At 38.1% G+C, this 26,615-nt stretch overlaps 2 protein-coding genes across 4 annotated transcripts in view; both read left to right on the top strand.

Moving 5' to 3' along the window:
• slc30a8 (solute carrier family 30 member 8) overlaps nt 1-22,416 on the top strand; it is a 52,885-nt gene extending 30,469 nt beyond the window's left edge. The window contains exons 1-8 of one of the 2 annotated variants that reach the window (XM_067426409.1): nt 7,757-7,864; nt 10,879-11,027; nt 11,112-11,258; nt 12,536-12,689; nt 13,696-13,948; nt 16,091-16,196; nt 16,807-16,941; nt 19,896-22,416. In XM_067426409.1, the coding sequence (XP_067282510.1) occupies nt 7,788-7,864; nt 10,879-11,027; nt 11,112-11,258; nt 12,536-12,689; nt 13,696-13,948; nt 16,091-16,196; nt 16,807-16,941; nt 19,896-20,041 (1,167 nt within the window). In that variant the 5' untranslated portion in view covers nt 7,757-7,787 and the 3' untranslated portion in view covers nt 20,042-22,416. Of the gene's footprint in view, nt 1-7,756; nt 7,865-10,877; nt 11,028-11,111; nt 11,259-12,535; nt 12,690-13,695; nt 13,949-16,090; nt 16,197-16,806; nt 16,942-19,895 lie in introns of those variants that run through there. The other variant, XM_067426410.1, reaches the window with a different exon arrangement.
• Nucleotides 22,417-24,961: 2,545 nt separating this feature from the next.
• The window catches only part of med30 (mediator complex subunit 30), a 198,683-nt gene continuing 197,029 nt past the window's right edge, over nt 24,962-26,615 (top strand). For both annotated transcript variants that reach the window (XM_067425091.1, XM_067425090.1), the window contains exons 1-4: nt 24,962-25,046; nt 25,750-25,818; nt 26,086-26,308; nt 26,389-26,547. In XM_067425091.1, coding sequence (XP_067281192.1) covers nt 26,156-26,308; nt 26,389-26,547 — 312 coding nt within the window. In that variant the 5' untranslated portion in view covers nt 24,962-25,046; nt 25,750-25,818; nt 26,086-26,155. The remainder of the gene's footprint in view (nt 25,047-25,749; nt 25,819-26,085; nt 26,309-26,388; nt 26,548-26,615) is intronic.

Raw genomic sequence — 26,615 nt, 5'->3', positions numbered from 1 at the left:
GCTCCGACTCCGGGAACGTCTGAAGATAGCAAAGCTGCGCGCATAGGATTGTGGGTGATTTGAGAATGCGAAGAGCGCGAAGGCTACTCATATGCATCCTTTCCTGTATATGACATATTTTTCAAACGAAGGACTCAGTCCTTGGTTGAAATACCGAGGATCCTCGACATTGGAACAGTCCTTCGTCGGATGTCGATGACGTAGCATCCTTGGAATTCTGGCTTCCGAGGTTCCTTCCTTGACATTGAGAAACGCCTATTGACTCAACGGATTCGTTCAAACTGCGGATTTTTTCAGGAATGAGGCAGTTGTTTATAAATGAGTCATTGACTCAACCGATTCGTTCAAACGGCTGATTTGTTCAGGAATCAGGCAGTTGATTATGAATGAGTCATTGAGTCAAGCGGCTGGTTCGTTCAGGAATGAGGCAGTTAATTATGAATGAGTCATTGACTCAACGGATTCGTTCAAACGGCTGATTCGTTTTGGAATGAGGCAGTTGATTATGAATGAGTCATTGACTCAACTGATTCGTTCAAACGACTAATTCGTTCAGAAATGAGGCACTTGATTATGAATGAGTCATTGACTCAACAGATTTGTTCAAACGGCTGATTCGTTCAGGAATGAGGCAGTTGTTTATGAATGAGTCATTGACTCAACGGATTCGTTCAAACGGCTGATTCGTTCAGGAATGAGGCAGTTGTTTATGAATGAGTCATTGACTCAACGGATTCGTTCAAACGCCTGATTCATTCAGGAATGAGGCAGTTGTTTATGAATGAGTCATTGACTCAACCGATTCGTTCAAACGGCTGATTTGTTCAGGAATGAGGCAGTTGTTTATGAATGAGTCATTGACTCAACCGATTCGTTCAAACGGCTGATTTGTTCAGGAATGAGGCAGTTGATTATGAATGAGTCATTGAGTCAAGCGGCTGATTCGTTCAGGAATGAGGCAGTTGTTTATGAATGAGTCATTGACTCAACCGATTCGTTCAAACGGCTGATTTGTTCAGGAATGAGGCAGTTGTTTATGAATGAGTCATTGAGTCAAGCGGCTGATTCGTTCAGGAATGAGGCAGTTGTTTATGAATGAGTCATTGACTCAACCGATTCGTTCAAACGGCTGATTTGTTCAGGAATGAGGCAGTTGTTTATGAATGAGTCATTGAGTCAAGCGGCTGATTCGTTCAGGAATGAGGCAGTTGTTTATGAATGAGTCATTGACTTGGACAAGACTAAGGTTGAACCCTGAAATTCATCTTGATAATGTCAGATAACTGATAGAAAGGGATGTAATGGATCACAATCAACCAATCAGCTGTTAGATTTAAGAACACAATTAGATAGCACCAGTTTAGGTCGACCAATGACCAGCAATGCTTCATTTAGTTCAGTCTGTGGTGTCAAAGGTCACATTAGCAATTCAAGAACAAACACTGAAGCAAAACATGATGAGCTCAAAGTGTCTGAATCATTTTGCTCTGACATTTTTATCAATTGCAGAATTTATTTTGGTTATTTTGGGTTTTTGCTCTCCTCACTGACAGAAATGAACTCTAGTGTCCTACACACACTAGAGAAACATTATATCTGAGTCTGAATCATGTTTGGTTTGGCTGTATATCTGTTTGTTTTTGTGGTGGGTCACATAAGGGGATATGGAGCCCCTAAAGGGACAAAAGATATGAGATGGCTTGTGTTCCTCCGAGTTCTTTGTGAATTCAAAATATATATTTGTTCTCAGTTTTTCATACAATGCACACGGTGATGGAAATAATATGGGAAGGGAGAGGAGTGATCTATTTTAGTGCCTCCGTTAGGGTCTGATTGAATATGAATATGGAAGGGGTGTTTGTTTATGTTGTTTTCCTTCTCTCCAAATAAAAACACTAAACGTGACCCCACATGACTATTCTACATGTTGTTCTTGAGCGAGGTGCCGGCACTGGGAAATTCATCTGCTAATCCAGATTCGGCAATCTGAAAATGGCCTGTTCTTAGATAGCGTGGGGTTTATTTCTGATCCAGATTATGGTGAATAACTGGGCCCTGGACTCCTAAAAAGTGGGCCTATTTGCATGTTTAAAACAATTATATCCTATATTTATCCTGATCTAATGTTGACAAACTATATATCATTCAAAAGCTTACGAACTCCAGATTCATCCTGTGACAACCTTTTTGATATCGGACCTTGCATTACCATGGAAACGGTGCTCTAATTTATTCTAGCGGGCTCTTCCCCAAGTGGCGTCGTCATGTTTCATATTTATTTAACTACTTTTTAATAACAAAACAAATCGTCGGAAAGGTCTGAGTCTCACGGTTCTATATCTGCTAACTGTTTTGTGATATTTGCACAAAAATATATACATTTGACACAGGAAATTGCATTAAAAAAAATCAATGGAATTTCAATGACACCCGGTGGCTCTTTGTGGTACAGCGGCAAAATCTTATGGGAACTTCACTTTTTGTGATATCAACTTCAAATTTGGAACACAAATTGATTAGACATATGGCTTTGATTTGATTGTACAAATTATTTTGTAACATATATATGTAAGCCCACCCAAACCATTTGACACTCTTTCAAATGGAAACACCAGTTCACAATAGGAGTTTGCATTGATCAAGTCCTATAGACTTGAGAAGAGAGGCCAAACGGCTGGAAGCCACACCCACCATACACCAAGGCAAGATAGCTTTTAACTCTTAAAACATTTAGGATGTTCTAGTTTACTTCTGTGGAGTTGAGATATTTGTACCAGTCGCACTGAGACATTTCAAATGATATCAAACACCTATAATACTGTATCGTGAGGATTGACATTGTAACAAAGAGATTTCTGCTGCATTTCAGCGGATCTCAAGTTTGGGGGAGCAGTAGTTTGGGGGAAGTTTCTTGAGAAAGGAAAGGCATGTAAATTAGTGTCATTCATAGATGGTTCACTCAGTGTGATGTCGTCTCGGACAGAGACACTAGAGCCCCTTTCACACTGCGATTCCGGCAAATACACGGATAATGCGACCCGGCATTTGTTCCCGGGCCGCTAGATTTGGTCCATTCACACTGCCAGCGAAATACCGTAATATGTGCGCTTTCACACACAACCCGTAACGGTCCCGGGTCGAGTTGACACGTGACATCCGGATGTGACGTATAATGGCGAGTGATCTCCGCTTCAGCGCGGATAGTAAGGAGCTCCGTGGTCTCGACTTGTGTCCAGTTTGCGCTCATTTCTGCTTGTTTAATTTTAGTTTCTTTTGTATACGAACACTCTCTGCGTTTAAAACACCGACGAGCTCTTCTGGCACTGCAGGGTTGTGTTATTGAAAAAACAAGCTCTAGGAGTCGCACGATAACTACGTACACGTTGCGGCATTAGTTTCGGCTTTTGTTCACACAGCGCTCGTCCCGGGTCGAATCCCGCAATGTTACTAGGTCCCCGACCCGGGTCGAATGCGGTAATCAATCCCGGGACGTGGCTGCTTTCACACAGAAGGCGACCCGGCAATGCTCCGGGAATATTGCGGGTCCGATGTGCAGTGTGAAAGGGGCTTAAGTGTATGAATGAGTTCAGATGCTAATTTCCTTTGTTTTCTCAAAGCGATTAGACATTTCGGCATCTACAAGGTTTTTCCAGCCTTACATATATTTTATATTAAATATCTAGTACAGTATATTTGATTTACAGTAAATTTATACTTCTATAACTTTTTTATACTTACATTTTATATAAAAGTATTCTATAAAATATTTATATAAAAGTAAAAGTAACAATACTCTGCTGACTGTCTCCTTTAAAATGAGACCAAACTTATGTCTATATTCCAAAGCATTTTTGAATTGCAAACATTTAAGTTTGGTTAGTTAATTTAATGTATATTTTCAAAAAGGAGGATAACAGTTAACACGTTAATGACTGACCCTATTGATTCGTGATTCTGATCGCCGATGTCACGTGACTTCAGCAGTTTGACACGCGATCTGAATTATGAATCAATTCGCTGATTCATAACCGTTTGAATCTTTATTTGAGGATTTTACACAAACCCGGAAGAGAAGCCAATGCTGAATAAAGTCGTAGTTTTTGTTATTTTTGGACCCAAATGTATTTTGGATGCTTCAAGAGACTCTAATTAACCCACTGATGTCTCATATGGACTACTGTGATGATGTTTTTATTCCCTTTCTGGACATGGACAGTATAGTGTGCATATGCTCTCGGACTAAATATAAAATATCTTAAACTGTGTGTGAAGATGAACGGAGGTCTTACGGGTGTGGAACGACATTAGGGAGAGGAGTTAATGACAGACATTTCATTTTTGGGTGAACTAGCCCTTTAAGTGTCTTCGGTTCAGTTCAAAGTTCAGATCATATTTAATGTTTCCCTCGTTAAAACACTTGTTCCCTTCATCTCAGTGGCATTAGATTTTGTAACAAAAAAAAAATCATTATCTATCTAAACACACACATACACAAGTATATTTAAAAATGGGTCACACTCAGTGTCTCCAAGATTCGAACAGAACCCCCATTAAAAATCAATTTAATAACTTTTTTTATTTTTATTTTTTATTGTTGATCAAATGCGGCATTAAAAAATACACAACAGCATTGAATACACACTTAAAGAGGAAGCTAACATGACAGTAGTTTATGGTATTTCAAAGCAATTAAACAAATATGCGTAAATAAGCTCAAATATTGATCTTTAGAAGTCGGTATACGCAAACAGCCCTGGGCAAAAAGTAAGTTTACGACGTGTGTGTGTGTGTGTGTGTGTGTGTGTGTGTGTGTGTGTGTCCGACTACACCACTCAACAAGTCAGGTCTTGTTCTTAACGAATTTTACATTATTTCAAATACAGTTGTAATGATTTCAAATTGAACGCTGGTTACTGACAGAACATAGAAATAGACCTGGACCTTCATTTAGGATCTTAATTGATTGGAGTACGGTCACTCAAAAAAATGATTCAGGCCCTTCATAGATAAGACACATTTAAATGATGTTTACCTAATTAAATTAAGTTGTGTTGAAATGTGTTCAATCAGCCTAATATATTTAAAACTGAAGTTTACTTTGCGTTAAAACGACATGAAATATTTGTGCTGACGTCACTAACTGGGCAGTGGATCTGTAGTTCCCAGCATGCTTTGCAAGGAGCTGCGCTAGGAGAGAAATGTACGGATTAAAGTGATATTTTCTGTTTTTCAGTAAAGGGAAAGATGTTATAGTTTATGTTTGTGTTTAATGTTCAGTTATGTTGGACATTGAGGAGTTTCTGTCATTTTGTGGTTATCGTTATGCAGAAGAGTGTGTGTGTGTGTGTGTGTGTGTGTGTGTGTGTGTGTGTGTGTGTGTGTGTGTGTGTGTGTGTGTGTGTGTGTGTGTGTGTGTGTGTGTGAGAGAGTGTGAGTGTGAGTGTGAGTGTGTGTGTGTGTGTGTGTGTGTGTGTGTGTGTGTGTGTGTGTGTGTGTGTGTGTGTGTGTGTGTGTGTGTGTGAGAGAGTGTGAGTGTGAGTGTGAGTGTGAGTGTGTGTGTGTGTGTGTGTGTGTGTGTGTGTGTGTGTGTGTGTGTGTGTGTGTGTGTGTGTGAGAGAGTGTGAGTGTGAGTGTGTGTGTGTGTGTGTGTGTGTGTGTGTGTGTGTGTGTGTGTGTGTGTGTGTGTGTGTGTGTGTGAGTCCGTGTCCAATGAGTTCATTTGGCATTTTTTCTTTTTTAAATATGCTTGTTGTTATTTAAATTTTTTAAAGGCAAATTAAATTGATAACAGCGTTCACCGTACATAATAAACTTTTATAAACATAATTAAGTAAACGGCACATATAAATATTATGTAACAGAGACTAATTCAAATGGTTTGTATTTACTCAAAGAAATTGTGTTTTACTTGAATTTCTTTTGTTCATTTGACTAAATTGTTATTTGTAAAAGTTGCAACCACTTACCACATACTTTTTAAGTAAATTCAACAAGTAATTTTTTTGCATTTATACATAATACATCCAATTCTGTGTTTTTTTATTGTTTGAGGTGTCTGTTTTTTGCAGTAATGCTATACAAAGTAGCAAAAATACAACCAAATGTAAAAACCTAAATTAAAAACCTAACTTTATAATAACAAAATATTAAAAATATGCTATATAATAGCAAAAAAAAATCCCTCAAAATTTTGTTTTGTCGCTGAGCAAAAATGTTCTCTATTGGGGGGACATTTTGGTCACCTCAGCAAAAACATTCTTTATACCAGACCTGTACAACACACACACACACACACACACACACACACACACACACACACACACACACACACACACACACACACACACACACACACACACAAAGATTGGTTTCATCATGCAGTTATAACTTTTAACTTTAATGTGCCATTTCTATTTTATTTAACCCTTGATGTAACTGATATATTAAATATATCTTTTAAAAAAGCTGTTAATTAAGAAGTCAAACTAAGCACATTTAAATTTGACTGAGATTTTTTTTCCCACAATGCTGTTAACTGTACAAATCGTCTTTACCAAGAAAAACTATTACAAATCTCCCCCAAAACAAATATTTCATAATAATTAATAATATATATATATAAAAATGTAGCATTTTTTTTTGTTATTTTGTTTGTTTCTATTGGCGACAGGCAGCAATAAACCACGTATGCCTATGAATTTCTAATATATTCTATATCAGGGTTTCTTTTTATTTTCTTTCTTTCTTTTTTTTTAATGGCAAGGATCCCTAAATAATCCATTGTTAGATCAATTCTTTATTAGGCTTACAATATAATATAGTTATAACAGCCTATAATATAATATAAAAACTAATTAACTAAGTATTTAAACTGATTTACACATACTCAAACCTTATTGTCAAACTTACTATTTCCATCAAACCCAGCTTTCACTCATCATATTTAACTCAAAAGAACATATAAAATAAACAATAACCAAAGATGAGAACAAAGGTAAACTAAAACAATTATAAAAAAGAATAAAGAGATAAGCGTGTGGAATGTCCCCATGTGTCACAAAAACAATCGTGTGTGTGTGTGCGCGCGTGTGTGTGTGCGCGCGTGTGTGTGAAGTATGGCCCACGTTTAGTCATATGATGTCAATAATATGAGGACATTTCCATTAGCGTCCAGATTGGTTATTGTGGGAAAATACAGTGTGTCATTAAAGTGATCAAATTAGCTACTAATCAACTTAGATCTCTTCAAGGATCTGCTGATTATCTGAGCTAAAGGTCAGTTTTCTTTGTCTATTTGAGTGTCAATCATCTCAGTCTGGAGTTGCAAGCAGCCTGACCGTCTGCACACGGTTCGCAGTCACAAGGTTTCAGATAAATCCGCTTTTACACTGAGCACCAAATATTAGATGCATGGTTAAAAGTGTGGTATATGTGAAATATGCACTCTTTGCATAATCACATCTGGGTAGGAATTACTGAGCAGCAGTTAGCGGTAATATGTCAGTGAATTAACTAGTCTACTGTAAATATGCATCTCTTAATGCATGTAAATGATGGAGTTTTTGTTGTTTGATCAGAATCTGCACACGGTTCGCAGTCACAAGGCTTCAAATAACTGCGCTTTTGCACTGAGCCTCTAATAACAGCAGCACACTTCACCTCAGGATGCTGACAGCACGAGTTTGACTGTTCCTCATCTTCATTTGACCACTTTAAACTTCGGAGGAAAGAGGAGTTTACAAATCAATCCGGAGCGATCCCACCAAAAGTGAAGGAAAACTCGAAACATGGTCAAAAAAGATCCGGAAAAGATCCATTTGGTCACGGAAAACGGGGCAAAAATGTACACCATCACGACAGAAAGGTAAGCGGATTGCTTTGTTTATGGCTATATGTGACTGTCTGGGACACTTTCCCCAAGTTCTCTTAATGGAGTTTTATTTAACCGGATTTTATGGCACAGTAATAAATGTTGATTTCTTTTTCCTCTTCTCGTGAATGTTATGCACAAGGTCTCACTCAGTGGTGTGCAAACTTTGCACTGCGCCCTAATCTGGGTGAGAATGAGAAATGAACACCAGACTCATTCGGGTGGGTCGATCTAATTGCAAAACTCGGAATCTGATTTTCGGTCTGATTCGTTCGCTCTTTTCAAACTGAATCATTTTGGATTTTTCAGTCAGTAACTCTTTGCAAGCTTTAAAGGGGTTGGCATTTTCGGAGAGGCTAGAAATAGACTGGTGTTGCCAGATTGGTTTGACGATTTCCAGCCCATAGAGCTCACCAAAACCTTCCCACTCCAGGAAAAAAAAACGCCTAAAATTTTGAAGGAACACGCCGACCTTTGGGGACTTCAGCTCATTCCCCATATATGTTAGATTTATTCACACCATTCTCATCGCCGTGCTCAATAAGTGACTGGGGATACGTGGAAAAGTCTATAGGCTACCATGAAAAAATGTAAATAAATTAATAAAATTACAACAAACAATCTTGGGATTAAATGTTAAATAAACATTTAAAATGTACAAAAATAAATAATAAAATTAAATTAATGCATTTGCTTAATTTATTGCTTAAAATTTCTTTGAAGTGTAGAGAAAAAGTGAAGTAAATAAACGATTATAATAAAAAATAAATGATTGAATGGTTATGTATATATATATATATATATATATATATATATATATATATATATATATATAAATATATATACAGTCCCTGACAAAAGTCTTGTCGCTTGTGTACAAATTGACCTAAAGTGCCGCTGAAATATATTTCTAATCAAGATATTTTTACAAGAAATGGCTCATTTTAATCCCACCAGCTTTTGTGATAATGTTTCAGTGAAAAACTAAACTTTCAAAAAGTATTCTAATATTCACAGCTTGGTAAAGCCCATTGAGTCAATTTTTGCAAAGACATAAGTGTTGTCACCTTGTCATATGAGCTTCACCTGTGACTAATAATGGATCAATTAGGTCTCAAGTGTGTATAAAAAGAACCCCAGTACACTAGACCTTCACATCAACTGCAACTAGACCTCTGCAAACATGCCTAAGATTCACCCTAAGACTAAAGTTTTGATTATCAAGAGGCTGAAGACCAGATCCACTGCTGATGTGGCAGACACCTTCAATGTGTCTCAGTGTCAAGTACAGAGGATAAAAAAAAGATTTGAAGAGACTGGAGACGTTTTTGACAAGCCCAGGTCAGGCAGACCCCGCAAGACAACTGCTCGAGAGGACCGTTTGTTGGCTCGAAAATCCAAGGCCAGCCCATTTTCCACTGCAGCAGAGCTCCACGAGACCTGTTCACCTGAAGTCCCTGTGTCAACCAGAACAGTTTGTCGGATTCCGTCTCAAAATGGCCTCCATGGTGGAATCAGTGCCCAGAAGCCAGCACTAAACAAAAGACAATTGAAAAACCGTGTGGCATTTGCCAAGGCCCACAGCCTGCTAAAAGGATGGACGCTGGAAAAGTGGCAGAAGGTGGATTTTTCAGATGAATCTTCTGTTGAATTACACCTCAGTCGCTGCAAATATTGCAGGAGACCTACTGGAGCCAGAATGGATCCGAGATTCACCCAGAAAAAAGTGAAGTTTGGTGGCGGGAAAATCATGGTCTGGGGTTACATCCAGTATGGGGGTGTGCGAGAGATCTGCAGGGTGGAAGGCAATATCAATAGTCTAAAATACCAAGAAATCTTAGCTACCTCTTATATTCCCAACCATAAAAAAGGCCAAATTCTGCAGCAGGACGGTGCTCCATCGCATACTTCCATCTCCACATCAAAGTTCCTCAAGGCGAAGAAGATCAAGATGCTCCAGGATTGGCCAGCCCAGTCACCAGACATGAACATCATTGAGCATATGTGGGGTAGGATGAAAGAGGACGCATGGAAGACGAAACCAAAGAATATTGATGAACTCTGGGAGGCATGCAAGACTGCTTTCTTAGCTATTCCTGATGACTTCATCAATAAATTGTATGAATCCTTGCCAAACCGCATGGATGCAGTCCTTCAAGCTCATGGAAGTCATACAAGATATTACATTTGGATCTCACAGCACCACAACTTAATTTGCTGACATAATTTTGTATTTGCAGTAAATTTGTTCAATTTCTGTATAGGCGACAAAACTTTTGTCTTGCCAAAATTTGACCTTTCTGTCTTGATTAAATGATAAATATTTTTTCTTTGAAAATTATTTATTTCAGTGCATTAAACATCATTTGGGAGGGTTTTAGCTTTTCATATGAGCTATTTCTAACACCAATTAATTAATTAAAAGTCAGGTTAATATCAGGTATTTCTAGAAAATAGATAAGCGACAAGACTTTTGTCAGGGACTGTATATATATATATATATATATATATATATATATATATATATATATATATATATATATATATATATATATATATGTATATATATATATATATATATATATATATATATATATATATATATATATATATATATATATATATATAATAAACCATTCAATGTACATACATGTACACACACTAGGGCTGGCTGTCTATATATATATATATATATATATATATTGACAGCCCTAGTGTGTGTTTATGTATGTATGCATGTGTGTGTGTATATATATATATATATATATATATATATATATATATATATATACACACACACACACACACTAGGGCTGTCAATCTAATACAATATTTAATCGCATGATCGTCATGAGTTAACTCGCGATTAATCACAACTTAATCACACATATTTTAAATTTAATCGAAATAGTACCGTAATATAAAACACAAGCATGTTTGAAGGATTCCTGCCTAACAGGAATAACATTGTGGTTATGTTATGTTAATGATTCTTACATTCCTCCCAGTTTGTCCTCAGGTGAGATGAAGGACGGGAAACACTGCCACGATAACAGCCGTGCCCTGGAGGACCGAGAACGGGAGCAAAAGCTTGCCAAGAAACGTCTGTACATAGTTTCAGTCGTATGTCTGGTCTTTATGGTGGGCGAGATATTAGGTGTGTGACCCTTCCTGTTGATTGGCTGCATGTTTTTGCACACACAAAGGATTTCTGGTGAATATCGGTCTGCTCTGTGTATAGGTGGTTATTTTGCTGGAAGTCTGGCGGTGATGACAGATGCCGCCCATCTGCTTGTGGATCTCACCAGCTTTATCATCAGCCTGTGCTCACTGTGGCTCTCATCTAGACCTGCTACACGCACTCTCAGCTACGGCTGGCATCGAGCAGGTAAACAACTGGAATTATACGACAGAAAATTGTGCCATGTGGGAAATAATGCACTATATACACCAATCAGGCATAACATTATGACAGGTGAAGTGAATAACACTGATGATCTCTTCATCACGGCTCCTGTTAGTGGGTGGGATATATTAGGCAGCAAGTGAACATTTAGTCCTCAGAGTTGATGTGTTAGAAGCAGGAGAAATGGGCAAGCGTAAGGATTTGAGCGAGTTTGACAAGGGCCAGATTGTGACGGCTAGACGACTGGGTCAGAGCATCTCCAAAACTGCAGCTCTTGTGGGCTGTTCCCGGTCTGCAGTGGTCAGTATCTATCAAAAGTGCTCCAAGGAAGGACCAGTGGAGAACCGGCCACAGGGTCATGGGCGGCCAAGGCTCATTGATGACCGTGGGGAGCGAAGGCTGGCCCGTGGGGTCCGATCAAACAGACGAGCTACTGGAGCTCAAACTGCTCCAGAAGTTAATGCTGGTTCTGATAGAAAGCTGTCAGAATACACAGAGCAGCTCAGTTTGAGGCGTATGGACCAGTCAGGGTGACCTCTGACCCCTGACCCCGCCGCGAAAGCACCAACAGTGGCACGTGAGCATCAGAACTGGACCACGGAGCAATGGAAGAAGGTGGCCTGGTCTGAGGAATCACGTGTTCTTTTACATCACGTGGATGGCCGGGTGTGTGTGTGTGTGTGTGGCTTACCTGGGGAACACACGGCCCCAGGATGCACTATGGGAAGAAGGCGAGCCGGCGGAGGCAGTGTGATGCTTTGGCCAATGTTCTGCTGGGAAACCTTGGGTCCTCCATCCATGTGGATGTTACTTTGACACGCTCCACCTACCTAAGCATTGCTGAGACCATGTTCAGCCTTTGATGGAAACGGTATTCTGGTGGCTGTGGCTCTTCCAGCAGGATAATTCTCCTGACACAAAGCACAAATGCTTCAGGAATGGTTTGAGGAGCACGAGTTTGAGGCGTTGACTCGGCCTCCAGATTCCCCAGATCTCAATCTAATCGAGCATCTGTGGGATGAGCCGAACAAACAAGTCCGATCCATGAAGGCCTCACCTCGCAACTTACAGGACTTAAAGGATCTGCTGCTAACATATTGGTGCCAGAGACCACAGCACACCTTCAGGGGTCTAGTGGAGTCCATCAGAGACGGGTCAGCAAAAGGGGGCCAACACAATTTAGGAAGTTGGTCATAATGTTATTTCTGATTGGTGTATACACTAAAAGAACCAGTGTAATTTTATCATTGTGTTTTCAGAAATCCTGGGCGCTCTGCTGTCTATCTTCACTATCTGGCTGGTGACGGGCGTTCTGGTGTATCTGGCCGTGGAGAGGCTCATTGATGATGACTTTACTATTGAAGGCACCGTGATGCTCATCACCTCTGGCTGTGCTGTGCTGGCCAACATTATGTGAGAATAAAACCTCATTTACAGCCCTAATCTAATAGCTAATACAGGACACACGGATTCTGTGGAATTGTTTTGTGATTTCTGCGCTGAATTTTTCTGACAAATCTGCAAAATGGTTTTAAATGTGTTGAAACGATCTAAAAATATGGACCTGAAAGCATTTCATAAAACAAATAAAATATAAAATATTCACTTCTTAACTTTTATTTATGTTTTACAATACATTTTTTTTAAACAAGGCTCTTGTTGCAGGCTACATCCACTAAAAAAAAATTTGATTTATCAATTGCGTTGTATTTACATACAAATGTTGTTTTAAAGCTACACTGTGTAACTTTTTTAGTTTATTCTTAGCTAAAAACACTTAGTTCTTTCAAAAATATATGTGCTCATTAATGAATATTTACTTCTTTCAAGTAATAAAGTATTCTCTTAAGTTTATAATATGCCATTGAAAAACCATACGGGTGAGGGGTTCGAATGCCGTCGCCATGTTGCTCCTCCATCTTGAAAGTACTTTAGCCAAAGAGGGACATACCCGTAAATTCAAGCTTCGCCTTTCGCGTTTTAACACTCAATGGCAGTCATGAACGAGGTCGAACTGGAAGCCATATTAATCTTGGACTAAATCGGCCACCGTAGGAGTTAAAACGAAATCGGAATTAAGAGGAACAGAAACTAATATTCCCTGGATGGTCATATACCTTTACACCGCTAGATGGGGGAAAATATCACACAGTGGAGCTTTAAGATAAATTTTCTCACCCCATTGGCAGATTATTTAGCTTATTTTAAGCAAAAACTCTCTTAATTTTTAGTTATTTTTTCCCAAAAAAGACAACAACAAAAAACAAGACAATAGTTTTTACTTGTCTAGTAAATGTTTCTTAATGTAGGATTTTTTGTGTGTAAATTCTGACTAGAAACAAGACAAAAATACTAAGTAAGAAAAAATACTAAGTTTGTTTGCAGTGTAACGTGTTTCTATCTGTTGTTGTGTGTGTAGAATGGCACTCACTCTGCATCAGTCGGGTCATGGCCATAGTCACGGCGGTCTGAGCGGTCATGGCCACAGTCACGAGCATAAGAAGGAAAATGGACACGGCCATTCTAACGCCAACCATTGTGACGTAGAGGAGCAAGGATCTGGAAAAAGACAGCAAGCTAATGCCAGCGTAAGGGCGGCGTTCGTCCATGTGATCGGAGACCTTTTGCAGAGTGTCAGTGTGTTGGTCAGTGCACTCATCATCTTTTTCAAGGTAACCATTTTTACTTTACATTCTTAGATTTGATGAGTCCTAACCGATGACCCAGGTGACAGAAATATGGTCTAGGAACCCTGCCATTAAGTTGCAATGACAACGTTGCAATGAAAATGCCATGAAAACGTTATTTCTGAGTGTTTACTGAACGGTCAAAACAGGATGATGCTAATGAACTAGGGGTGTAATGATACACTCGTGTCACGATTCGATATACACTCACCTGAAGGATTATTAGGAACACCTGTTCAATTTCTCATTAGTGCAATTATCTAATCAACCAATCACGTGGCTGTTGCTTCAATGCATTTAGGGGTGTGGTCCTGGTCAAGACAATCTCCTGAACTCCAAACTGAATGTCAGAATGGGAAAGAAAGGTGATTTAAGCCGTTTTGAGTGTGGCATGGTTGTTGGTGCCAGACGGGCCGGTCTGAGTATTTCACAATCTGCTCAGTTACTGGGATTTTCACGCACAACCATTTCTAGGGTTTACGAAGAATGATGTGAAAAGGGAAGAGCATCCAGTATGCGGCAGTCCTGTGGGAGAAAATGCCTTGTTGATGCTCGAGGTCAGAGGAGAATGGGCCGACTGATTCAAGCTGATAGAAGAGCAACTTTGACTGAAATAACCACTCGTTACAACCGAGGTATGCAGCAAAGCATTTGTGAAGCCACAACACACACAACCTTGAGGCGGATGGGCTACACCAGCAGAAGACCCCACCGGGTACCACTCATCTCCACTACAAATAGGAGGCGACAATTTGCACAAGCTCACCAAAATTGGACAGTTGAAGACTGGAGAAATGTTGCCTGGTCTGATGAGTCTCGATTTCTGTTGAGACATTCAGATGGTAGAGTCAGAATTTGGCGTAAACAGAATGAGAACATGGATCCATCATGCCTTTTTACCACTGTGCAGGCTGGTGGTGGTGGTGTAATGGTGTGGGGGATGTTTTCTTGGCACACTTTAGGCCCCTTAGTGCCAATTGGGCATCGTTTAAATGCCACGGCCTACCTGAGCATTGTTTCTGACCATGTCCATCCCTTTATGACCACCATGTCCCCATCCTCTAATGGCTACTTCCAGCAGGATAATGCACCATCTCACAAAGCTCTAATCATTTCAAATTGGTTTCTTGAACATGACAATGAGTTGACTGTACTAAAATGGCCGCCACAGTCACCAGATCTCAACCCAATAGAGCATCTTTGGGATGTGGTGGAACGGGAGCTTCGTGCCCTGGATGTGCATCCCACAAATCTCCACTTATTATTATTAAAATAATATTTTTATTATTTGTGTATTATTATAACCCACAAAATATTCCCCCATTACATAATTATACATTTAATTCAACATTATATATACCAGTAGTTGTTTAATGTAATAATGTCACTGAAAACGTTTTCCCTCTTATGCATTGCTCAGTGCTCTCCAGCCTCTCCCGCTATTAATGCACTATACATATAAGAAAAAAACAATCGGAAATGCTTTGAACAATCATACTACTAAAACTAAATGTGATCTAATGATTTAAATGATGTTTGCACTTTGACTTTGAGGAGTGTGTGTGCAATCCGTCACAGCTCTAATTTCAAGAAAGCTCGTCAATATGACCGCTCTTAAACTGTAAATGTTTAGCTCATCCAAGAACTTTAATTCTGCATTTACTCGCTCTCGTAACGCAATCCCCTGAACGTCCGTGTTTACCACAGTATGAGCGTCGCTGTAAATCTGTTCATCATAAGCCATCGTTCGCGTCTCTTCAGAAGACTTGGAATTGGATTAGATATTTTTACGATGCCTTTATTGCCTTTTTTGTATCTTTTAAGTTTGAGAGGAATAATGGACTGGGACAGAAATCCCTCAGGTTTCATAAAGAAGATCTTCATTTGTGTTTGGAAGTTAAAAGAAAAGCGTGGTGAGAGTACACGATGAAAGAGAAACATTTATACATTTGTGTTTTGGGTAAATTATACCTTATAAATAGTCTTACTACAGCAAATTGAGCCTTGGATAAAACAACTTTATATCGTGAACCATATCATTTCCATTAACGATACAAATCGGCAGATTTTTATACCACGATAAATCGTTAAACCCCTATAATGAATTTAATTATTTTCTTTTTACAGCCTGAATATAAGATTGCAGATCCCATCTGCACCTTCCTGTTTTCTCTGTTTGTCCTGGGAACCACGTTCACCATCCTGAGGGACATTATTATCGTCTTAATGGAAGGTAAAATCTCTTTCGGTCTTTGCGAATTCATTCAAAAAACAGGTCAATGAACAGCAAGAGTAACTTACATTTAAGACATTATATTATAAGTTCCTTTGTCTATTTTTGTTGGACCAATGAAAATAGTTGCAAACAAAGCTAAAAGAGAATCTGTTGTGCCTTCTCATAGAAATGTATGATAAAATGGTGGTGTTTTGTTCCTGAATGAGTCAGTGTTTTGAGCAAATTGACTGAGGAATGATTTAATGACTCACTCACAATGACCATCACTGTTCGTTCCCGAATGGTTCAGTTTTTATGAGCAAACCGATTGAGCAGATTTTTCAGAGACTTCAATCTCACAACTTAATGGCAACGTTTTTTTATTTTTAACTAGGAATAAAGAATGATGATCTGTCCAACTGACAGGTAGATTAATTTTTTTGACTGGTAGATTAATTGAAGGTAAATCTTAAATATAGTCTCTATAAATAAATAGTAGCTGTTTTAATGACCACTAGGCAGTGTGTGAAAGGTCATTTAATTTTTCATGTGCTCTTCTCATTAAAAACACCTCCTGTAACTCTGAGATGTTAATTAGATCTCCTCAGCCTGTGTTTCTCCTCCACAGGTACGCCGGCCGGTGTGAACTATAACGAGGTGAGGGAGAAAATGCTCCGAATAAAGGGTGTCAAAACTGTGCATAACCTTCACATCTGGGCTCTGACAATGAACCAGGCTGTGCTCTCCGCTCACGTGGCTATAGGTAACGCTTTTAATCTATTTATTTATTTACAGGGACAGTGCATATTAATAAACATTTCTGTCAATATGCCAGAGTTAGCCAAAAGGCTATTTTTCACCTGCAGTCCCTAGACAGATGTCATCCTAAAAGAGAGTAAAAAGTTACATTTTACATAACAATATAACAACTACAATACCATTTTAAAAAGTACTGAGTTAAGATAAAACACATCAGACAAATACATGACCACATTGACACGAAGCAAGCAGGAGGCAGCGAAAACAGGTCTAGTATTGGTGAATGTTGACAGCTCTGATTATTAATGAATAATTTCTTTAACTGAATCTTAAATGTACTATATGTGGTTTCATTTCTAATATATATGGGGGTGAGGTTCAACTCAGTACACTGCAAAAATGCTTTTCTTACTTAGTATTTTTGTCTTGTTTCTAGTCCAAACATCTAAAAATTGTTTAAACAAGAAGTGTTTACTAGACAAGCAAAAGTTTTTGTTTTGTTTTGGGAAAAATAACTCAAAATTAAGAGAGTTTTATCTTAAAATAAGCAAAATAATTTGCCAGTGGAGTAAGCAAAATAATCTTAATTCAAACAGAAAACAAGATTATTTTTCTTATTATATATTATATTATATATTATTCCCATTGGCAGATTATTTTGCTTATTTTAATATAAAACTCTCTTAATTTTGAGTTATTTTTCACAAAACAAGGCAAATACTTTTGCTTGTCTACACTGAAAAAAAAGGAAAACACACATTGTCCGATTTACTTAATCTTATCATTTACGATCTACGCAACAAAATTGTGTTTCTCTTCTAAACATGATTTCTTTGCTTTCGATTAATGTAATTCTCTTAAATGTGCAATCTATTAGATTACATTATTTGGGGTTAATGTGAACCAATCAAGTACTCGAACATGATTTTTGCTGAAACTGTAGTTCCCAGCATGCTTTGCTTGGGACTTAAAACTGTTGAACTTAAGTGTTATTTTATGTTTTTTGGGAAAAATTAGATAAGGTGGAGACTTTATATTGTTTAATAGTGTTTAATGTTTAATTATGTTGGAATAATTAGAACCATTTAAATTACACTGGGTTACCGTAGTGGAGAAGAGTGGAGCGATTGCTCAGGCTGTGGACTTAGACAGCACATGTCATTAGAGAGCATTTCATTCATCGCACTTGACATGTTCATTATGTGCTAATGCTGGCTAACAGAATGAAGTGAATGAACAGTTTATAAATTAGTCAAGTGACCACTAAAATATACAAAAACTAAATAAGCTTGTGATTTGATTAAAGCTACACTGTGTAACTTTTTTAGTTTATTCTTAGCTAAAATCACTTAGTTCTTTCAAAAATATATGTGCTCATTAAAGTATATTTACTTCTTTCAAGTAATAATGCATTCTCGTAATTTTATAATATCCCATTGAAAATACATACGTGTTGAGTGTTCGGATGCCGGCTGCCATGTTGCCCCTCCATCTTGAAAGTACAGTAGCTAAAGAGGGACATACCCGTAAATTCAAGCTTCGCCTTTCACCTTTTTACACTCGATGGCACCGTGTCGAATGTGAAGAGGAGGATTGCTTGAGGCTGCTCTATGATGATGGAGGATCACTCTTAAGCCCCTTTCACACTGCACGTCGGACCCGCAATATTCCCGGAGCATTGCCGGGTCGCCTTCTGTGTGAAAGCAACCACGTCCCGGCATTGATTACCGAATTCGACCCGGGTCGGGGACCTAGTAATATTGTGGGATATGTATCAGAGTCGCCAAGGAAGCGGAAAAGAGAATTAAGACGGCAACGCAACGGGCAAATCAACAAGACAAAAGTAAATATTGGAGTGGCCTTTCCAAGATGAAAAGAGCTCATGAGGAGCAACGATTTTAAAAAGAACGCCGGCGTTGCCTGCTTTCTTCTCGACAGGTAATATTAATTCAGCCTATTTGTGTATATTGGAAGTTTTATTGTTGCTTGGCTAATTATATCATGGTGTGCTGTGCATAACACTAGAACGACGTCTAGGATAGTTTTCCTCGCGTCAATGATGAAGAAGTATTGTTTACCTTATAACATAAATCAGTGTTCTATGACGGATAACATGAGATTAATATTTTAATTGCATTATAATTTGTTTGCCTTACGCTAGTGATGTCGTACAATATACAGAATAACGATAGCACTGATAAAAGTTCCTTTACTAAGATTAGCTCGCATTCGTCTGGGAACCTGAGAGCTGATGTTAGCAATGAAATGGTAAAAAATAACGAAAACATAAAACTATTATTCATTTTACATAGATTAATTTGATCATAGATCATTTGGAAAATTAAATAACTGCAAATTATAATAGTTTTCAAAAGTAACCTCATCACTTGAAGCAACACTCACCGAAGAGGTCGAACTGGACGCCATGACTAAATCGGCCACCGTAGGAGTTGAAACGAAATCGAAATTGAGAGGAACAGAAACTATTATTCACTGGATGGTCATATACCTTTACACCGCTAGATGGGGGAAAATATCACACAGTGGAGCTTTAAAGAGGCAGGGTCTCAAGCCCCCCTCTGCACACCACTGTAATTAGGAAGCCATATTAAAATCATTTTGAGACTACTCAATTGGGTTACTTAAAAATGACTTCATTCCATGATGTTGAAGATATGTGAATAAATTATGTTAGTTTAACTTAATTGATTCATGTGGAACCGATGTACATGATTAAATCATGTAAATCCAACACACCTTTTTTTCAGTGTAGTAAATGTTTCTTAATGTAAGAATTTTTAGTTATTTGGACTTAAAACAAGACAAAAATACTAAGTAAGAAAAGCATTTTTTACAGCAGCTCAAACAAAAAAAGTAATTTTGCCAAAACACTGTATGGCTTCTTTGTGGCCTTTGATTCTGAAATATTCACCAGTCTGCTCATTCTGAACTCCTCAGATGAGACCGTAGAGCCACAGGCGGTGTTGAGAGAAATGACCCAGGCCTGTTTCAACGCATACAGTTTCCATTCGGTAACCATTCAGATGGAGCAACAGGCGGACCAAAGGCCGGACTGCAGCCTCTGTCAGGACCCCGTGAAATGAACTGAAAAGACCCACGAAAGAGACGCTTTCAAAACATAAATGGACTAGATCCAGTCCATGAACTTCCTCAAAGCTTCACAGTCCTTTACCTCTTTTTGAGTTTGACATTTCATTCAGTAACATTAGGCCGTTTTGATTTATATGCTGTTGAATGTTTGATCTTCATGTGCGCCAGCAATGCTTCTTCTATCGCTTGTGTCCTCTATCGCTGGAGATTCTGTACACTTTCAGAAGATGCCTAACCGTATAACAGTGAAAATGCCAGAAAATCAATCAATGGCGGAGAAAGACATTTGTTCTGTCAGGAAACTGACTTGAGACACTATATTGACAAAAGTTTTAGGATGCCTTCCTGCACATGAACTTTAATGCCATCCCATTGTTAATCCGTAGGGTTTAATATAGAGTCGGCCCACCCTCTCTAACAGCTTCAGCTCTTCTGGGAAGGCTTTCCTCAAGGTTTAGGAGTGTGTTTATGGGGATTTTTGCCCATTCTTCTAGAAGCTCATTTGTGAGGTCAGGCACTGATGTTGGACGAGAAGGCCTGGCTCTCAGTCTCCGCTCTAATTCATCCCAAAGCTGTTCTATCGGGTTGAGCTCAGGACTCTGTGCAGGCCAGTCCAGTTCCTCCACACCAAACTCCTCATCCATGTCTTTATGGACCGACGCTTTGTGCACTGGAGCGCAGTCATGCTGGGACAGGAAGGGGCCATCCCTAAACTATTCTCACAAAGTTGGGAGCATAAAATTGTCCAAAATGTCTTGGTATGCTAAAGCATTAAGAGTTCCTTTCACTGGAACTAAGGGGCCAAGCCCAACCCCTGAAAAACAACCCCACACCATAATCCCCCCTCCACCAAACTTTACACGTGGCACAATGCAGTCAGGCAAGTCCCGTTCTCCTGGCAACCGCCAAACCCAGACTCGCCCATGGGATTGTCAGACTGAAGCGTGATTGGTCGCTCAGAGAACACGTCTCACTGCTCTAGAGTCCAGTGGCGGCTGCTTTACTCCACCGCATCCCACGCTCTGCATTGCTCTTGGTGATGTAAGGCTTGGATGAGCTGCTCGGCCATGGAAACCCATTCCATGAAGCTCTCTACGCTGTTCTTGAGCTCATCTGAAGGCCACAGCAGTCTGGAGGTCTGGAGCTGTTGAAAGTTGGTGACATCTGCCCACTGTGACCCTCAGCATGCGCTGACCCCGCTCTGGGATTTTACATGGCCTGTCAGTTTGTGGCTGAGTTGCTGTTGTTCCCAATCACTTCCATTTTGTTATAATCCCACTAACAGTTGAGCGTGGAATATTTAGTAGTGAGGAAATGTCAGGAATGAGTTCACTGAGCTCCTGAGAGCCACCCATTCTTTCACTAATGCGTCTGCAGGCCGAGTGCTTGATTTATACACCTGTGGCCATGCATAGAAGTGACTGGACCACCTGAATTCAGTGATTTGGAGGGGCGTCCCAATACTTTTGAATATATAGTGTGTGTACCAAAGGTAACCCATTGAGCCATGCAGGTAAGAAGGTAGGGTACAACGGGATAAAAGGCTCCTTTGAGTTTATTTTCCTCTAAACCACTAGATGGCACAAAAACTTTCTGCAGTGTTTTCCAAAACATCCGTTTTTAAAGATATAAGTGGAAATTTGTCTGATCCGTGACGCAATCGCGGATTGATGCTGCGCTAATATGTGATGTTTTTAAAAAATGTTTTAGATTTGAATTAGAAAATGTGTATATTTAAACTATATTTTGAGACAAATGTCTTCTTATTGATTTTCAGTTTTGCTCAAACTAAATCTACTATTTTCAATAACGGAAGAATATGTAAAAGTATGGTATTCGGTGAAAAAATTAAATAGTTAACATGATGGTCAACAGCTGCTGACTTTTCCATTCGTTTACATGCTTAGATTCAGATGGTTAATATCATATATTAAGTGTCCATCTTAGAGAGAATCAGATATATTATAATATAATAAAACCATTATATTTAAAAATATGATATTTTATTCATATCATATAATTAGGGATGCACAGTATATCCGTATCAGGTGTTATCGTCCCAGTAAGAACATTTGTCCGATATATATTAAAGCAGTGTAATGTATTATTTCCTTCAGCTGAGACACTTCAGATGCGTCATGGTTATGAATTACTTAAAATATGATTGGATTTACTTGAAATGAGGAAAATACAGTTCAGTGCAACATTTCTGTCATATTGAAATTATAATGAGAACATTATTATTGTGTGTTTGGCTCATGGCTTTTAATGCTGAGACTTTTGTTTTTTAATCAGGCTCTCAGAAAGTTAATATATCGGTTATCTGCTTTCAAATAAATAATTATTGGTATTGTACGTATCTATGCATCCCGACTTATAATAAAATATAATTTATTGTTACTACACTCTGGGTAGAAAGATTCTGGGTAAAAAAACAACCCAATGTTGGGTCAAATATGGACTAACCCAGTGATTGGGTTGTTTTAACCCAGCGATTAGGTTGTCTTAAGCAAATCTTTAACCCAACCGCAGGATTAAAACAGCCCAATTGCTGGGTTAGTCCATATTTGACCCAACATTGGGTTGAAACAACCCAACATTTTTTAGAGTGTACTGTACGGTAAATCTACATTAAATTATTATGGTATCTCCTTCAATCCTTTCAGAATATTTTTAAATTCATTTTGTTTATGTATTTTAATTTTTAATTTTATGTTTTTATGGTAATTTTATGGTAAATGTTATGTTTTTTTATATGAGCTGTATATTTATTGAACAAAATGTAATTCTTTTATTTATCAAAATAAACAGAAAATAGTACAAACTTTGCCAAAGTGATATTACAAATATTAACTTAGAAATGATCAAAAATCTTATTTTAGCTAAAGTATTTGTATGAATACTGCTCAATAAGCATATAATTATGACTACATATGTTTTTACATTTGCTTTAACTCAAAATAAGTTAAGCAACTTGCAACTTTTTTAAATTAGTTATACAAGATTGAACTAATGTAAGTCAGTTTAATGTCATTTGATTAGAAATTACTTAATCATCCAAGTTGATTGTTCTTTTTTGTTACGTTTTTTTTTATCTTCAATACAAACATATATATTTTCCCCTGCAATATATTCTGCACATTTTTTTAAAGGTGCACCTTTAGCCCTGTTGTACCCTGCCATGAAAATCATTTTCAATAGGCACATTATTAGTTTTATCCTCCTCATCTGTAAACAGGACTGTGATGCTGTAATGTACTGTACTCTTTGAACAATCCCATAATTAAAGGGATAACACCACAGACCACAGATGTGTGTTCGTCTTATTGTTGATCTTAGACATTGTTTGTTTACCCTCAGAGGACTTTTCATGCGTTCTTACATCTTTGTTAATAGGAATAAAATGTGTAGTTCATAAACAATGCATTTGTAATTGTTGAAATGAACGTTAACTAAGATTCATGCATGCTTTAGAGCTCTTTTTCTTTATTAGTTCTTTTAATAATAATCTTAATTCCATTGTTTTATTCAAAGGAACGATCATCAAACGAGAATCCCTGTCTCTCTCTCTTGTTTTCATTCTGTTTTAAGTGAAAAACAGTATCTGTTTGTTCCTCCAGCTCATCCTAATCCTCTTACAGTCCACTGGATGAGGACAGAACATCAAGATAAGCTAATAATCAGAATATAGAGAAGAGCCTGTTTGAAGCGGGAGTCCCTCGAGAAGAGAGCCTCAAATAACCTGGAATTATAGGCAATCATCTTCTTTGATATTGAAACAGGAAATATGGGATTATTAGGCGGAGCAGGTCTACAAAACAGACTGAACTCAAGTGAAGTCAATGATCACAGAGTCTGATTCTTTTTCAGTTGAGTTAGTCTGAATGTCTGTCTTTGTTTTTGTCACGACTCGCTGATCTGAGATCCAATTTTGGTAACACGTTCTGCATTTATAATGCACTTTAAGAGTATTCTTAATGCGTTTACCTATTTGTGGATAAAGCATGTAAGAGTACAATGCATAACACCAGATGAAGCATGCATTTATAATGTTTTTAGAAGGAATTATGCATATATTATAATGCATTAATAATTCCCGCACACATAATGCCTTATAAAAACGTATAATCTTGTATCATCTGATAATAATAATCACGGAGTTACAATACATTATAATAACTTGAGCATTATAATACACACATAATGCCTTTTGTAATGTGTTGTCATCTGATTATAATCATCACAACATTTACAATATATCATAATACTTACCTATTTGTGGTTATAACTTTTAAGAGTACAATGCATTACAACACCAGATGAAGCCTGCATTTATTATGCATCATAAGGGTATTCTTTAATGCATTGTTGATTATAATGCATGCATAATGCCTCATGTGGTTATGGCTATTTATCTCATGATACAACATATTATAAGGTTTTTTATAAGGCATGCATTATAATGCATTAAAATTATTTTATGATGCATTATAAATGCAGACTTCATCTGGTGTTATAAGGCGCGTTTGCAAAGTATTGTAACCATTGTGATTATTTATCAGAAGATACATCATATTATAAGGTTGTTTATAGGGCATTATGCATGTATTATAATGCATTATTAATTCCCTTACGATGCATTATAGGCTTCATGGAAAGTGCTAACCGACTTTATATAAATATATAATGCATAGTCATGTATACGCTAATATATAATGCACTGATAGAATTATACAAATGCAACAGTTACTGTAGACCTATGAAATGTCTCTTGTTTGATTATTATCTCCTTACAGGACTGTCCAGAAAGTGATCTCAGAAATAAATAGCGTATATGCATTTTAATTGAACACTAGATGGCGTGCCTCACCTTCAGTTAACGCGAACTCTGAGCACACACAGTGACTTCTCGTGAAATCTCGCGATGGCTGACTGAGTCACACGAGATCACAGCACGGTAAAAAAAATGACGTCTTGTCAACAACACTAGTGGAAAAGGTATTTAAACGCTGTTAATGTTCCGTATGTTCAGACGAATGAGGTTTTCTGTGTTTATGTCACATATCTGATGTGTCAGTTCTGTTAGACGTCCAGGATTTGATTATAGTAGCGCAATGTAAAGCTAAATAATGTTTTCTTCAATCCTAAATAATGTGTTATTGTGCATGCCTGCGTTTTACACTGCTAAAAAATGCTTTTCTTACTTAGTATTTTTGTCTTGTTTCTAGTCCAAACATCTAAACATTCTTAAAACAAGAAGTATTTACTAGACAAGCAAAAGTAATTGTCTTGTTTTGGGGAAAATAACTCGAAATTAAGAGAGTTTTTGCTTAAAATAAGCAAAATAATCTGCCAGTGGGGTAAGCAAAATTATCTTAAAACAGGATTATTTTTCTTACCCCACTAGCAAATTATTTAGATTATTTTGGCCAAAAACTCTCTTAATTTCGAGTTATTTTCCCTCAAAACAAGACAATCGTTTTTAATTTTGTAGTAAATGTTTCTTAATGTAAGATTGTTTTTTACATTTTTGACTAGGAATAAGATAAAAATACTAAGTAAGATATGCATTTTTTGCAGTGTAAGTGTATTGTTTTATATCTACACCAATGGTTTTATTAGACAATGCTTAAAAATGTGATACATAGTGGGTGTTAGGGTTCAATATTCTTATTTTAATATTGTCGCATGAACTCTCCAGAACTTTTTCATTCACTGTTCCTGGTTGGTGTCCCGCGCGACAGAATCACTCGCTTCATTCAAAAGACAGGTAAAAATCATCTCTTCCATGAGCACTTAATCTTATCATAAAAATAAATAAAACCTCTAAACTCTTCCTACACTATTCTTTTTTCTTCCCTTTTTCTGGTTTTTGCTACTCTGAGTAGTATACAAATCTTGGTATTTAGGGCACTTTTTGTATTTCTTTGCCTCTTCTTGACAGATCGCTTCCTGTACTCCTGAGTTGTAAGTCGCTTTGGATAAAAGCGTTTGCTAAATGCATAAATGTAAATGTAATGTAAATGTCTCATAACAGACATGCAGCTGAGTGCCACTGAATAGCCACCCATCCATCCATCCATCAGTGCCTGCATCCCCCTGTCTCCATGACAACCCCTCCTCTGGCCCCGTTTCCCGGACAACAGGCTCAGGCGGCTCGGGATGTGAACACAGCCTCATTATGTCGAATCGGACAGGAGACGGTGCAGGACATCGTCTTACGAACCATGGAGATCTTCCAGCTGCTGAGGAACATGCAGGTGAGTCCATCCATCCATCCATCCACAGATGAAAACTGAGCCTCTCTCAACCTGTCTAAATCTCTCGTCTCCTCGCTCAGCTCCCGAACGGAGTCACCTATCATCCCAACACTCATCAGGACCGGCTGGGAAAACTGCAGGAGCACCTGCGGATGCTCTCCGTGCTTTTCCGCAAGCTCCGACTCGTCTACGACAAATGCAATGAGAACTGCGCCGGTCTGGAGCCCATCCCTCCTGAGGTGAGATTACACTTTCTCTGGATTCACTAGTTTTCATTTAATGCCATTTGAAAGGAGTAGTTGATTAT

Source organism: Pseudorasbora parva, chromosome 19 (genome assembly GCF_024679245.1).
Source record: "Pseudorasbora parva isolate DD20220531a chromosome 19, ASM2467924v1, whole genome shotgun sequence".
NCBI classification, from domain to species: domain Eukaryota; kingdom Metazoa; phylum Chordata; class Actinopteri; order Cypriniformes; family Gobionidae; genus Pseudorasbora; species Pseudorasbora parva.
Note: the sequence above shows the minus strand (reverse complement) of the source record. Positions and strands in the feature narration are given on the sequence as shown.